This window comes from Diabrotica undecimpunctata, chromosome 5 (genome assembly GCF_040954645.1).
Source record: "Diabrotica undecimpunctata isolate CICGRU chromosome 5, icDiaUnde3, whole genome shotgun sequence".
Classification (NCBI taxonomy): domain Eukaryota; kingdom Metazoa; phylum Arthropoda; class Insecta; order Coleoptera; family Chrysomelidae; genus Diabrotica; species Diabrotica undecimpunctata.
In genome coordinates, this window is record NC_092807.1 from 96,396,061 (window position 1) to 96,412,222 (window position 16,162).

General features: G+C 32.1%; 1 protein-coding gene across 3 annotated transcripts in view; it reads left to right on the plus strand.

Annotated features, from left to right (window-relative positions):
- Positions 1-14,790, plus strand: part of corn (microtubule-binding protein cornetto) — a 167,831-nt gene extending 153,041 nt beyond the window's left edge. For all 3 annotated transcript variants that reach the window (XM_072532280.1, XM_072532282.1, XM_072532281.1), the window contains exons 8-10: positions 18-182; positions 4,229-4,384; positions 6,736-14,790. In XM_072532280.1, the coding sequence (XP_072388381.1) occupies positions 18-182; positions 4,229-4,384; positions 6,736-6,930 (516 nt within the window). In that variant the 3' untranslated portion in view covers positions 6,931-14,790. The remainder of the gene's footprint in view (positions 1-17; positions 183-4,228; positions 4,385-6,735) is intronic.
- Positions 14,791-16,162: the final 1,372 nt, after the last annotated feature.

Sequence of the window (16,162 nt, forward strand, 5' to 3'; positions counted from 1 at the left end):
ATGTTTCCTTCTTTTAGAAATTAAACCAAGATGTTTGTGAGTTATCAACAGCTCTTTCCAAAGCCGAAATGAAAAACAAAATAAAGGAAGATGAAGTCAGTCAAGAAATTAAGAAATGGGAAAAGACTGGAGAGGTTCCGGCTGCTGATATTTTAGGAAGACTTATTTCTACACAAAATGAGGTACTCAAAAGAATATTTTATGAAATTATTTATACGAGTAGATACTTCTAAATTATAATTTTCATCAAGTTTCATCGTAATCGAAACGGGATAGAAAGGAATAAATCTAAACCGGTTTCTAAGGCTTCGGTCATGAAAATGTTTGAAAAAAGTATCTGAAACATTACAAATGGGAATGTAACCTGAAGAAGTGAAGGGGAACAGTCATTCCGTTGATTGAATCTTAAGAATAGGGACTGATATTGTGCACCAATTTTTTTTGTAACACTGTTGGTCTCTTCATTGAGTATGAAACATTGTTCATACTCAATGAAGAGACCAACATGCAGTTCTGTTGTAATAAACAACACATTGACCGCAGTCATTACGCTATTCGATTATTTATTTTGCTAACACTAAATATGATGAGGTTTCAGCGCGCAGGTTTTACAAGAACTCATTTTAGTGTCATAGTTGGCATAGCAAGTAAATGTTGCTAATGAAACAGTGGCGTTTGTAAATTTGTCTAAATAGCAAATAACACTAACTAATGCTTCACAAAACACCATTGAAAAAATACTAAAACTGTTTCTCTGGTCGGAGAAGCCCGATGACTCGTCGCGTTTGTTGTACATGGTCAATTACCCGAAGTTTCATTCGCAAAAAGCTTGTTCCGGATATACCTTCCCAAAAATTGGTAGTTTTAGATCGTAACTAGGTACCTGGTGGCGCTCCTGAGCATAATAGCACTATCAGGGATATTTTCCGATAAAATTTCCACTATAAAAAAATGTATCAACATATAATGTACTTATTTTATTGATAAGAGTCTGCTAATTCTATTGCTAATTTGTTTATTCACAAAAATCTTTTTACATTCCAAATTGCAATTTTCTCTTTTCTAATTCCAGTTATCAATAATAATATGTTTCGGGGATTATCAAAAGGCATTTTGTTACGTTAATTGACAAAATGTTCACCGAAGCTCTAATAATGCTGCAGGGAAATGTATTATTTGGGAGCAAATGTTGGTCCTTTTCGATGTTAAGAAAGGGAGATTAAAGGCACATCTTTATTTGACGAAATCTACGTTTATTCTGATTTTAGAACTGAATGTAAACCTGTGTTCCTGAAATCACACAATTTTGATTAATCTTTCCATTTTCGATTGATTTCTATAATCATTCTGGTCATATTACAAGGCATCTATGTTCTGGATCGGATCGGGTATATGTCGGGAGAATTAAAGAACAAAACACCTAACACCTTTACAATAAAGCCAGAATCTTGACGGTAGAAACCGAACCGTCGATATTGTTGGATGCGTCACCTATATAGTCAACTCTATAACTCGAAAAGCCAGTGGTTCGAGTTTAAATCAATCAGAGATGGCGTTTTGTTTGATTGGTTTGAGTTTTGAACCAATCAGACAAGTTTTGGGACCGTTTACTGAAGGTATAGTAAATTGGGATAAAGTTAAGATTCTTCCCATTTTCTACCTTAATTTAGCTGTACAGTTGACAATATGGAGAAAATTCTCTTGCAATATTGTTTTTATTTACAAGCCGTAGCTGTAATGACAACAAACTTATAGAAATCGTTCTTAAAAAATACTATAAATCAGTAAACAACGTTAACCTGTAGATGTTTATCAATTAGCGCAATATGTCAGCCAATTTGACAGTTGACTTGACTTAAACAGAAGTCAATTGTCAAATTTGCTGACACAAAGCATCAATTGATAAATATCCATGGTACAATGAATACACAAGGTATGATATTGCGCATGACATTTGACAGCTGGCCCAGGAGTGTGACGTAGTTAAGATCGCCTGAACCACCTCGAACCCATTATTACAGCTTAACGTACACATTAATTTTGAAATTATGGTTAAAAAGTGATCTATTTTTTTTTAATGTTTTGTTTTGGTTATAATTGAATAAAAAATATATTTTCAGTAGCGTAAAACCTTTACTTCTCCTAGAGATTCAGGCGAAATATTTATTTTTGTTTTCATACATATACTAATAATATAAGTACTCTTTTTGTATGCAAATCCCTTGAAATTTAAAAATTTTCTGCAGAGGAAATACTGTGAGTAGGTAAATAGTAGTAGATTTTCTTATTCTGATTCACTGTCACTCACTTCCAAGCAGTTTTACTAAAATAAAAACAAAATAGAGTACAATAGAGAAAAATCTGTTTTAGAATTCAATATGGTATTTTAGATGAGTTATAATGAAATTTAGTAAAATAAAAAATATACACATTACTATAACCTACCGATTATTATATGCAAAATTTACTTATCAAACAATATAATAATATGAAAATAAGACACAAATTAGTTCAAACGCAAAACACAATAAATATCGACTGCAGACGACTTTACACCGGCAAGACAGAAAGCTTGTATAAAAACAAAAGTTCAACAATAATATCGGTTATCAATGATGACTATTGCAAATTGCAAGTTATGAGATAATAAATATATTTTAAAGTATCTCAATACTGACTGAGTCATCTATTTTATAATAGAAAAATAATTTAGATATATGCTTATATATGTGTCTTTATACAAATGGTGTTTAGTTACTATTTATTTATACTGTATAGTATTTTTTTGTAAAACTGAAAGTTTTTATTTGCCATTGTATATCTGGTTTTGTACCTTTTTCAAAGTACGCTGTGCAATTGCTTGTTGCAATAGTGACAATGAAGATAAAATCTTTAGGTTTCATACATTTCCTAAAGATAGCGTGACCAGAAAACTGTGGATTATATCTTGTTGTAGATAGGATAATTTTAATTGTAATACTGCAAGAATTTGTTATACACATTTTAAAACTGAAGATTACCAAAGAAATCTACAACAGGAACTTTTAAATTACGTTTCTAAAAAGGGTCTAAAACTCAAACCTGAGGCAGTACCTAGCCTTTATTTGCCTAAATCAACATCGGCTACCCTTTTAACCAACCAAAAGAAACGCGTACAAGGAGGCAACACAAAGAGTCCAAAAAGTATGTTGAGCAGCTTCTTACTACTTCTAGGTCAACGTCGTAAGTCTAAATCTTTATTTTTATTAATTATTAGTCATGAAACCTTAAATGGTTTTTTCGTATCGATTTGTTAAGTAAGAAACTAGCCTCAGCCTGCTATGCAATTTGCAATAAGAACTGTTTCGGAGGAAATCAATTTAGCATCTTCCAAAATAACATATTTTTCTTTGTTAAATCATGTTATCATTATTAGAATATACAATGTTATCATTATTATAAACAATACCAAGATAATTTTATGTGTGAATATTACAAAAATGTCATTTTAAATGTTGTGCAATATTGTGTGCCCTCACTTCACTCATATTCGATGGCCAGCTAGCTCATTCGATATAAATAAAGTTGACTTTGTCATTATTTATTTTGATTTTGTGTTTAGTTCAGTAGGTATATATACGTACAAATTTTGTGTACCTCCATTACCACTTTTCTGTATCTTTTTAAACATCTGAAATATCGAACTCTGGAGTATAAGTTAATTAACCTGTACCTACGTGTAATAAAAGATAATTAAAACTTGTCTTATAAAGGATATATATGTTTTATAAAGGATAAATATTATAATAACATAATTTTATCATCTCTTTATAATTACTATAATTAAATTAGCCAAATTATATAAAAAAAACTTAAAATTAAAAGTCTTTCCTATACAACGACATTCAAATGTTGCGGGAATAAGCGATCTTGACTACGTCATGCGCGAAAGCGAACTGATTTTGGAACATTATGTATCATACCTTGTGTATTCATTGTACCATGATAAATATCTACTAGTTGACATGGTTTCATCATTGACGTCAAAAACGGGTGTAAAGTGAAATTTTATTAAAATCAATAGTGGTTTGTCCCATGTCAATACAATTTTTAACTTAAAAATGCCACAGAAAGACAGTTTCAGAACCTCTTTAAACTGATAGAGTCTAGGATAACCACATTCAGGCTTAAGTTCTACGTACAAATAATTTTCTTCCAACTTTCTAATATTCACATTTGTCCATTTTAGATACCAATACTTAAGGAACAGTTAAGCGAGAAAGAGAAACATCTGAACGAATTGACGCAGGAATTTTTGGCCAGCAGGCAAGTTCTGACGGAAAGTTTAAAAGAAGCTGTAAACGAATCTAAGAAACAATACGATGCAATCGATCACGCCTTAGAGGTAAATTATTAGTTTAGTATACTTAATTAATCATTGATTTGTGTCAATATTATTGTATGGTAAGAAGGTAAAGATTAGTTTACTTTATTTAGTATGCGCATATTAACGTGTGTATTAAAAACGGCGTAGGTAGGCGTGGCTAACGATGATACCAATATGGCGGTGGGATTATGGCCGGACTCATAATATTAAAACTAATATAAAAATATGACTAGTTATTCAGAAGATTTAATCATAATCTAAAAAAGTGCATTACATTTTTAATAAACTATGATTTATTTATCCCGCGGTAAACACTAAAAACACGATATATTATACATAAAGATAAATTAATACAGTGAAATACTATTAATTTATTCTCTGAAGTACGAGCCATTACTTTGTTTACATATTTGTATACTAACCTGTAGAACGTTACTCCTGAAGATTTTTTATTAACATTGCTTCTGCTACTGCAACTACGTTGAGAACAAGAAACCATTATTATGCACGATCACAATATATTATTACAGTTTCTATAAAAGTATTATAAAACTAAAAATATTCGAAAGACAACAAACGTAAACAAACATATACGATCTGTCAAAAGTGCCAAAACAATCTTAACGATATGGCCGAAGTGAGGTCGTTTTTAGTCACGTGATGCCCTCTCCATAGATTCTAACTCGATGATATAAACACAAGTAGCCACAACTGCCAAGGTCATTTACACAGTAAGAGAATCATTTCGATCGAATAACACATTTTGCCATAATGCCAGATAATCTCGAACCTTGTGGAATAATTCTTGTCATTAGTTCTTGTACAATCTGTGTCATCCTCAAGTTCCCCCCCCTCGTATTTTTTGAACGGCTATTGTTATAATAGTGAAATTTGGAGGGAGGTAATAAACAGACGTATTCTTCTCAACTAGTCATAACAGGTGACGTAATAGTGACAGATGACGTTGCAGCGCCACTGTGACAGATAATTTTAAATGCGACCTTTATGGCGAGTGATACATCGATTGAAACGTATTGAAAATACCTATTCCGTGATAATAATTTTGTTTGAGTTTAAGCTCATTTTGATGAATACATTAAATAAATACTAAAATTGTAGCTTCTCATTTAATTAATAAATATTTAACAACCAGGTCTTATATAGTAAGTGTTTAAAATGTGCTCCATATACTTCCTGACAGTAATGCATCCTCTAAACTCTTGCCGTACTCGTTCAAATGTGTCGGGGGAAATTGCCCTACATTCTTCAATCATTCGTTTTTTCAAAATGTCGATATTGTCGGGCGCTGTAGCGTAAACTTTAGATTTCGAGTGTCCCCACAGAAAAAAATCTAATAGTGTGAGTTCCGATGATCTAGCTGGCCATTCTATCGTACCTCGTCGTCCAATCCATCCACGATATTCTTCATCTATGTAACATCTTTCCGCACCATAATGGTATGCAGGAGCACCATCTTGTTGAAATGTTATTTCCAAGTTGTCGAATTCATTTGGATTATCCTCCAGAATTTCAAGTATTAACGGTTCAATTGCATTTTGTAATATCTCCAGATACACTTCACCGATTAATTTAGTATTGAGAAAAACAAGCCCAACTATGTAATTTCTCAAAATACCTGTCCAAACATTTTTTTTTTTTTTTTTGGAAATTGAGTATGTGTTTCACGAAAGACGCGAGGATTTGTGTCACTCCAATACATCACATTGTGTGTGCTAACATTTCCATTGAGAGAAAAAGTACTTTCGTCACTAAAACAAATTATTTTTATGTTTAAACAAGAAATTAACAAACTAGAAAAAAAATTATATTTTATTTTTGTAAAAGAAACAAATGAAGACAAATAAACAAACAAATTAATACATAAACAAATAAACCTTCTCTTCTCAATGCAAATGGCGGCAAAGGCTTTAAAAAATTTGACAAGTACGACTTATATAAATTTGATTTCTTTGCTAATAGTATAAATGGTTTGTCAAATGTAACAAATGACAAGCAACATATCGAGTCAAGAGTACATTTTAAGAAAAATTTTGTATGATACGGATATGATAAAAAGCTTTTATACCCAAAACCGGATAGTGTAGTAAATGTATTAGAGAAAAAAATGGGACTGAATTAAGGCTGTGATAAGAACTATATACAAACTTTAATAAGAGACGTGTTAACAGTAAATTAGGTTATATACATTTCAGTCGATGCAAGTGGCTAAAATCTGAAATCACACCATTTTTAGTACACAGATGACTCTAATTAGGTTATAAGTGTTATAAATAAATTAATTCCCTTGACAATAAAACTAAAGTTACCGTTATGTGGTTATTGATTTCTGATAGTTTGTTTTGTTGTAGGTCTTACACAGTATTCAAACCGTAGTTCAACAGTGTGCACCCCTATCCAAACTGCAACGAGATTTAGAAGAAATAAATTTTCAAAGTGCATCTGCAATGCCATTAGTTACACCAGCAGATTGCAATGCCAACGCTGCCCGTTTAAAAGCGGTGGCCAATATGGAAATAGCTCCCACTATTAACACAACTGCCTAAAACGATTATCTGTCCTCCTCCCTCCCTCCAAGAACGAATACGCCACATTAGTAACGTCACGTTGTCGATTTTAAGGTTAGGTTTATCTTAAGTAATTTTAATTAATATATCTTGCATAGTTCCAAACATCTAAATTATGTATTGAACTTCGTATGATATTTTAATTTTATTATTAATTAATTGAAAAGAAATATCCCAAATAAAGGACGAAAATACAGAAAAAGTAAAAAAAATTGACAAAATGTCTAATAGTAATTGACTACGACTGTACGAGTGACCTCAGTTTGGAAAATTTCTGTTGCCGGCCTTTAACTGACCTTCTCTTTTTAAAGATCAAACCAAGAACCCCAAGGAAGCCTTGTTTTCCATTCGACTAACAATCTCGTTTGTACAAAAAAAAAAAAGATAATAACGGCAATCTAATGTCAGATGGATTTTGACATTTGCTGAATGAATGATACTGAATTTTGTTTGGCACGCTTGTTCCATTCTTACTTTCACCTCACCGCTTTGTTAACGAGTATAACTAAAGCGTTGAGGGAATGCAAAATAAAAGTAGTGAAACAAGGCAAAGCAATAATTCAACACTAAGGAGCTGTCAAAAATGACAGCGTGACGTCATCAATAATGTGGCGTATCTGTGACGAAAATATGGCGTTTCGCGGAAAAAGCATAATTTTGGTTGTCTTTAAAAATAGAGACTTCTTTGAACATGTAATGTATAAAAAGGGAGCTAAAATAGAAAATGTTTTGTAGAAAGAGTTTATGGGATACTTATCTATCCTTGTGTTATAAAAATTGTACCTAATCAGTGTTCCAAAGAATTTTAATCGGAAATTACTCTTACTTACTTACTAGTATTTTTTAAAGTAATGTGTTTTGAAAGCAGATAACAGTAACTTCCGACTCATTCAACGCAAGCATCAAACCGTATAACCATAATATGGTCTTTTGATCCATGTAAGGCCTTTATTATAACCTTTTAAAATTGTATTTTCCTAATTGTCTACTTTGGTAACTTACTCAGTAGGAAACAAAGTCTTTCAAGATATCTGAAGGTTCCATCTTGTTGCCTTATCAAAATAATAAATGCTTGAGATTATGCAAGCTAATGGGTCCCATATCCTTGACTGTATCTCAATACTTTTGCTTGCCTTGTTTGTCAACATTATACTATATCTTTGATGTAACGTTTTTGTTTCTTTTTTTATTGGTACAACCATTTTTTTATTTTTTATCTCGGTTCTGGCATATTAGATTCTAGATAAAAAGGAGAGACAGTATTAACAAAGTTTATGGATCGAAATAAGCTAGGTGAAACACTGTATAGATAGAAAATATGTAATTTCTAGCCAGATACTGCTTTAAATTGCTAAATTCTCTTAGTAACTAGGGGAATCATTCGAATTCTTAATATGCTATTTCAGAATTTTGTCTAATGTGAAAAGTGTGGGTTATTACTTTTATTAAGTTGTTACTTTCGATTTCGAAAAAACTAAAAAACCACATTTACTGGTCAACTGACATAGCTAGATATGGTGCATTATAAGCCATCTGACGTCAAGCCGCATGACCCAAGAGAAAAGGACTTGGAATCTATTGTTCTCTGCCTTCACAGTTTCAAATCTTATCGGATTGGTAATCTTTTTTATATGAGGAAAATGAGAGGAAAATATAAGAAAACTATAGTGAAATTTTCCACTATAGTTTCTATAATAAGTAAACTATAATAGTTACAGGAATTGTGATAACGGATTCATAATCTAGTAATAAAATTCATAGAAAAGAGAGAATATATTCGCAATTTAGCTTGTGTGTGCGGTTTTTTTTTTCGACTGTGGACTTAATCCATTAGACAAACTGAAAAGATAAGCTTAAAGGTCCTATTAACTGTTTTTATTTTATAATTTTATGGAAAAAACTCTGTAATACTCAATAAAAATACTTGGAACACCCTGTATATAATTTGTACATGTGGAGATCTGATTATAGATTATTCGAATTGTTAGTAGAAATAGTGATTCTTAGACAAAATTAGCTGACATCAAAATTTGATGCTTTTTCTGCGTAATCCACGTTTTTCTTGTCGTCGCTCAAATAAAGAAGTGATATCTTAAAAAAAACAACTTCAGAATATTTAACTGGCTTTCATTTTACGATCCCAATACTATGTATTCGGTTTTTGAAAATCTTATTCTGCGGATTTACTATCCATTGAAAAAAAAAATACGAGGGTAAAGCGAGAAGTTTTCTACTTTGCACTACTAGCGAAAAAATTAGTTTATTGCTTAAAAAATTACTCATTTCTTGGTAGTGTCATTTTGTTCAATATTTCCCTAACAACCAAATTTCTTCTTCGAAGTGCGGTTCTGGAGAGTTTTTAAAATATTTCCTTTAATACCGTTATCACCTGTTTGCTTGATCCAAAATTATATCCAAATACAATTTTTTTTAGTTAGAAGGATTTTCTAACAATTCGAACTTCAAATCACTTTGTTTGTATGCATTTGGATTACCTGCTGACAGCTGACAACACAACTGTATATCTGGGGACCTAGTCCTGGACTGGTAAATTGTAGAGTTATTTTCAGAACAAATTCAGAACAAGTATTACAACAAATCTTAATAAGATCACAAAAAATACTTGTTTGAAAGTTAAACCTAACCTCAAAAAAATCACAGCATGATGTTATCACTAATATGGTATAGTTTTTGCCACAACCGGCAATTTAGAAATAAACACTTGAGCATGCACATAAAGAGCCTCATTTGCTTTTTAGCTTTACAGTAAATATACCAATATAGCACCACAGTAATTTTATTTGTTAGTGCCATCTATAGACTAAGTCGAGAACTTCTCACATTGCCCTTATATATTCACTTTTTTAAAGGTATACCTGACAAATAGTGAAAAAAGGTAATTTAGGGCCCTTATCTATAAGAATAAAAAGGCCAATTCTCTCAGCTTAACTATTTTTAAAAATTTTGTGATGTCATCCTCCCAAGGTTTGTGAAATTATATAATTCTTAACAGTACGAGCTTCTTATTAATAATTTTATTAAGACTGTTCTAATATGTTTGGCATAAATCAAAAACTTTATTAATTAAAAATAGTTTTATATATTATGTTAAACGTTTTCTAGAGATTTTTCTTTAATAAGTTTTCAGAAGTAAGATGAATAGATGTAGATATAAGGCTGATGTGTTGTTCAAAATATTTAGTGAATCCCTCATTTGGACTTCCTTGAGTGAGCAATTCAATAAAAAGGCTGAAAGCTGCCATTTGATGATGCATTTTATGGTTCTAGTTTGTAAGTATATCATAATAGCTGTTACTTTTAAAAACAAAGTAGCTCGCGGAGTAACTCGACACTGGGGTAACTACCATACAATCAAAGATAACCAACAAAGTACTAGAATAAATATTTAAAGAGCTAGATAGAAAAAAACTTAAGATCTGCAAAGCCTAATTTATGGGAAATGGTATTAAAAACCTTTAAGCATTGTAAAATACTCGACAGAAACGAAGCTCTTTACGTTTTGTATATAAAATCTCATTATTACCTTTTATTTTCTTTTCATTAGGGGAAAAAGGACTAGTCTAACGCCTTTTTGGCATGACGTTATTCTTTGCTTAGATGTTCCGTCTTCTTAACGAAGCCCGAACTATTACAATCCTACCATTGGCGTTACAGGTCCTCGTGCTCTCCCTATTTATTTGATAATTGCTCTAACGCCTTTTTGGAATTACACGTCTTCATTATGTTTTCTACATCGCTATATTCTCCGGCCTCTATTCTTTTGTTATATGCGTCATACGCACTTACTTAATAATTAATATCGAAGAATTTGTAGTTTTCTGAATTAAAAACTTGAATGGGCCAGTATTATATCGATGGTTGATATATAGTATCGATAATATAATAGTATATTATATCGATAGTACAAAATATGTATGCCATGTCATTCTTCTTCACTTTACGGTCACAGAACAGCATAAAAAGGATTAAGGGAAGTATTACACTTAGTATATAGGACTTTTCATCAGCCGCCATGTTTTGGTACAGACAGATTAGACAATGACGTACAATATATATTATAGGTAATACGTGCTGGTTTATAAATTTATAAACAAATATTTATTAACTTCGGGGTTAGTACAAACCCGAAACTGTTTGTTCGGGGCTTTTGTCTTCTGAGGTTCTCGACGTTTCGCCAACACTAGGGGTTGGCATCTTCCGGAGATGTTACTGCTTCGCTTGTAAGCTGAAACTGACGCCGCGTTGTACTACGGTGGTCATATTTATATTTTCAAGTCGCCTCCCCTCCTTTACTGGTTTCGGCGTAAAGGGGCGTGTCGTCGTTTGTAGCTTTTCTTCTTTCGTGATTTGCGGGAAGGGTGTTTGTGGATTTTAATATCGGTATCCATGTTTTGATAATTCTTAGTCCTTCTTCTATCCGATTAAAATTATTTGGATGCTTATATATTTGCTCCGTTTCCCGAAATAACCGTGGGTAGTACTGTGATGTTTTATCCAGCATCTACGTTTCTTTAAACATTATCCGATGTTCTCCGCTTCCCAAAGCGTGTTCGGCAACGGCAGATTTGTCGATATGTCCTAAACGACAATGGCTTTTATGTTCGTTTATCCTTCCGTTTGTGTGTCTTTTCGTGGTTCCGACATATACAATTCCACATTTGCATGGTATTCGGTATACTACGGCCGTTGCTAACGGGTCGCGTTTGTCCTTCGCCGATCTTAAACAGTCCTTGATTTTCTTTATTGGCTTGAAAATGGTCTTTACATTGGCTTTTTTAAGTATTCGCTCAATTCTCTGTTACCCCCGATATATAGGGCAAGAACGCTTTGCCTATACATGCTGTTTCTTCGTCCTTTCTTCTTCTTCTTCTAGAAACGTTGTTAATCGCTTTATGTATTTCTCTTCTGGTATAGAAGGTATAGAGGATGGCCGTGAAAGCCTAACGCATTTTATCAAATATCTTTTATTTAATAAAGAATAACATATTCCCTAACAACACCTCTTCGTTGTTCCTGTTCGTACAGGTATCACAATAATAATTGATTAAAAAAATTGATTTGCTAATAATTGTGGCACTTTATTTGTTTCAATAACTAGACTTTCGTTGGTATTTTTTATATTAATTATCTATATTACTAACCTAACTAGTTTATTTACAAAATGTCTGTTCGAAAAAAATGGCGGACACTACTTTTTGATGATAAGTTCTATTGCATCGTTAATTACACTTCACAGACCTCTATGGCGTAACACATTGGCTGACTGCACACCTATCCCTTACAGGTTTACATTCCAAATCCTTGAAGAAAATTCGTTTCAATAATTTTGTTTTTTATTAACAACAGTCCAAGAAATTATTAAAATCATATTACGAAATCAATTAAGATCAGATCTAGAAGAACTAAATAAGCCATCATCTACACTAGGATTATGTACAGTCTCGTGTAAAAAGGTATCTATGGTATCTAACTATCTGAACAGAAATTTTAGTGTTTTATGGAAGTTTGGTAGAATTTTAACTCATATTTATCTGACATTGGTGATACCAAGACAATATACTTTGATATACGCTTTATATCTGTGTTTCCACTAATTTTCAATTATGCTTGGTATTCTGTCCATCTGGTTGATTTTATTTTTGAGTGCTTTTTATTAAGCAAAAAGGTTGTAAGGTTACAACACAGCGTAATGTGAGTTGCCTAACAATAGCAGTATACATATTACATAAAGTCTGTTTCATAGTATCGCCTTGATTTTTCCCTCTTTAAAATATTTATTTGTTTATCGCCGTTGTCGTTAAGGCTTCGCTCTTAAAATTACGTTCCTAAATATTTTTCAATGAAGGTACGCCCCAAGCATCGTTTTTCATAAATCTACCTGAATGTAATTGATTTAAATTGTTATCGTTATCTTTTGGTTTTTCTTGTTTATGTTTATTTGTTAATCTATCCTCTAGAGTATTTAAGTCCAGTGAAAATTTGTTATTTTCCTCTTGCAACTTTAAAACAAATAGGACAATTTCCGTTGAGCATAACTTTGAGTTGTTCTACACGATCTCTTTTGGCGTCGCTGGCTCTATCGTGTTCTACAAAATATAGAATAATTTTATACATTTTTAATGCAAAATAAATGTTTTGGATCTTATACGAAGCTTTAAGATACAAAAACATTGTTTATTGAAAAGTACCAATATATAAAAATTTCTCTTTTTCTTACTTTACATCTTGTTAAGTATTTATTAAAAGTTAAAACTAAAGCAACAAGAATTCATTTTCATTGTAATTTACCGAAGCTTTTTCTTGATACCACGGTGTCAATTCGTATTTTGTCTGTCATTTCCATATTTAACTAGTTTTTTTTTATTATTAGATATCTTTTAATTACGTATATTTCAACTTCCTGTATACTTCTTAATAATTCGTGTATTCAGTGTTAAACATAACCAAACCTAACCTAACAATAGAATCTTAAATCTCAATTGTAATGGACTTTCGCGCGATATAACACAAGTGGGAATGTTAATAGAAAGGAAAATACATATTAAATGCAGTAGCTACTTCCTCTTTGTGACGAAGAAGAGTCTTCCTCTTTGTGACCTTCGTCCTCATATATACCATATTTATTGAGATTGGTGACCAGTATGGCAAAGTCTTATCTATTGTGGGCTTGGTGTATGAGAGATTTTCCTTCAGTTCTAGTCTAGGCTTTGATATTCCTGAGCAACGATTTCTTCTTTCTTTCTATACCATGTTTTCCTTAAATAATGATTAGTTGTAGATGTTCGTATTCCCCTTGACCGTATATATGGCAAGGACTTTTAGTGTTTTCAGTCTTATTGGTATGGCCAATTTTGGGATGCAAAGTATGTTTCTCATGTTTTTTATATATTCTCTCATGTTTATATTCTTCTTCAGTTTGATATTCTCGTTTTTCAACTGTATCTTCTAAAATTTGAATGTAAGATATTTGAGTGATCACTCAATAAATTCAGATATTAGGTACCATGCTAATTTCCAAGTTTTGGTCAGTTTTCTACGTCAGTTCACATTACAACAATTACTGTTTGGACTCTGCTTAAGTACCAGATTGTTATCTGGTACTTAAGCAGTTAAAATAATTATTATTATTATTAAAAAAATCATTATTAAACTCTTATGGCAGAAACCATTGTCATTTTTGCAAACGAAAACATAAATAAATATTCGTTAACTACAGCTTTTATGCATCGTTATTCCAGTTTCTAGGTCTCGTTTTTGTACCTCAATTCTCTATATCCATAGTTCATGTAATAAACATTATTCTCTAGTATCCTGCCCCTTGGAACCGAAGTTTTAACTGTAAATAGAAAGAAACCTGGATCGTTAGTATGTTATCAACCAAAAATGAACACCACAAACCAAAACCATAAATTGTATCATCTTTAAAAACGTCCAAACAAATTCATACCCCTGTATAAAACCTAGTGTGAATGTTTTAAAACTTATTAGTAATATAGATTTTTTCAAATATCTTACGTTCAAATATGGCTGAACACGACACAATAACGAATTTAAAAAATTTTATTTATTTTAAAATTTTGTTTTTTGAGATTGATTATTACGAAATTAGATGTCATTATCTTATTCTCTTTATTTACGTAAGCGTCGCAGATGCACTGGTTTTTGCTTTAATTAAAGACATGTAAATAAAGGAAATAGGACAATGGCGCAATACTCAATTGTGTTAATTTTAATTTATTTTGGTATTTCTAACAAAATTCATATTTTTAGAATGTATTATATGCCATTACAATTGTAAATACATTTATTTATTATTAAATATATTGTTTTATTTTAAACTATCCTTATACGTCGCAATAACATACGTGTCAGTATTACTCTAATTAGTGGCGGCCATAACTCAGTGGCTTACCCAGCCGGGTTCGATCCCGGCACATCAGAAAATTTTCAATTTCTAATATTGAGCCGTCATGTCACCGTCAAGTATTTCTCGTTCATCACTGATAACTTTCCCGTATTATCTACTAGAGCAGCCGTACTCAAACTGTGGTACGTAAAGCAGTTAAAGGTGCTACTCTATAAACTAGAAGAAACACAGAATTTAAATAAAATTTGCCAACAAATGTTATTTTTTACGTTGTGCATGGCAGCGCTGTGAGTTTGTAACCACAAGCGCGCAATGTTTTATTCAATGTTGGCAACATTGGAATAACGGCACACTGCCACCGTCCTTGATTCACGTTCAAAGTGTTGAGATGATACATGTTTTTCTCGGTGAAACTCTTGGTTAAAAGCATTATGCATTGGACGATTGGGCGCAGCCAGGCCTAGTTAAAATAATAGTTTGTTTGACATCATCAAGCACATGTCCTCAATTGAAATCAATGCTTCATTGTAAATTTCTTCGCTTATTTGTATATTTAGATTTCCCTTTCTAATCCGTATTTGATACACATTATTTTTGTACTTGATCCACAAATTATTTGGGTTTGAAGGGAAGCATGTAGATATGATTGTAGAAAACAATGTTCGTATTTGATGAGCTTGTGATGATACTACAGCATCATTGAGAGTTTGATCCCAATGAGCGTCATTTTTTAGCAGTTGCAAACGTTGGCAGGTTTCTCTGTATGATCCACACAAATCACCATCAACAGTTCGTAAATGGTGGAATGATGTTAGGCCACGTACATTGACTAATAGCAGTCGTAAATAAACACATTCATCATTGCTTGGATGTACTGAATAAATTCGACCAATCGCATCGGCAGAATATACATCTGGGTATCCTGAAACTGGTTTTCCCTGTTTCCGTCGTATAAATCTCCTTGAGGATTGATTCCAAGTATAATATTTTGGTATTTCAGAATATAACAATGTTTGAGCAAAAGCATCGTTTTGGCATATCTCAAAAAACTGGTTAATGTAGTAGATGGTGGCTGGGCAGCTCTTTGTACTGCGTTCTGTGCTGTAGAATATACTCTTTGTCCATTTTCTAAATGCACAGCTAAATAAACAACAGTAGGGTGTCTCTCATGAATAGTTAAATAGGAATTTAGTTAGAAAATATTTGTATGGGAAAAAGAAAAGAGCTGTTTTAGGATTTTCCCGGAAATTATTCTAATTTTTCTCGCCGTAAAAACCATGCTTTGACTTCAAGGAACATTAAAAAAAAAGAATTGTTAAGATT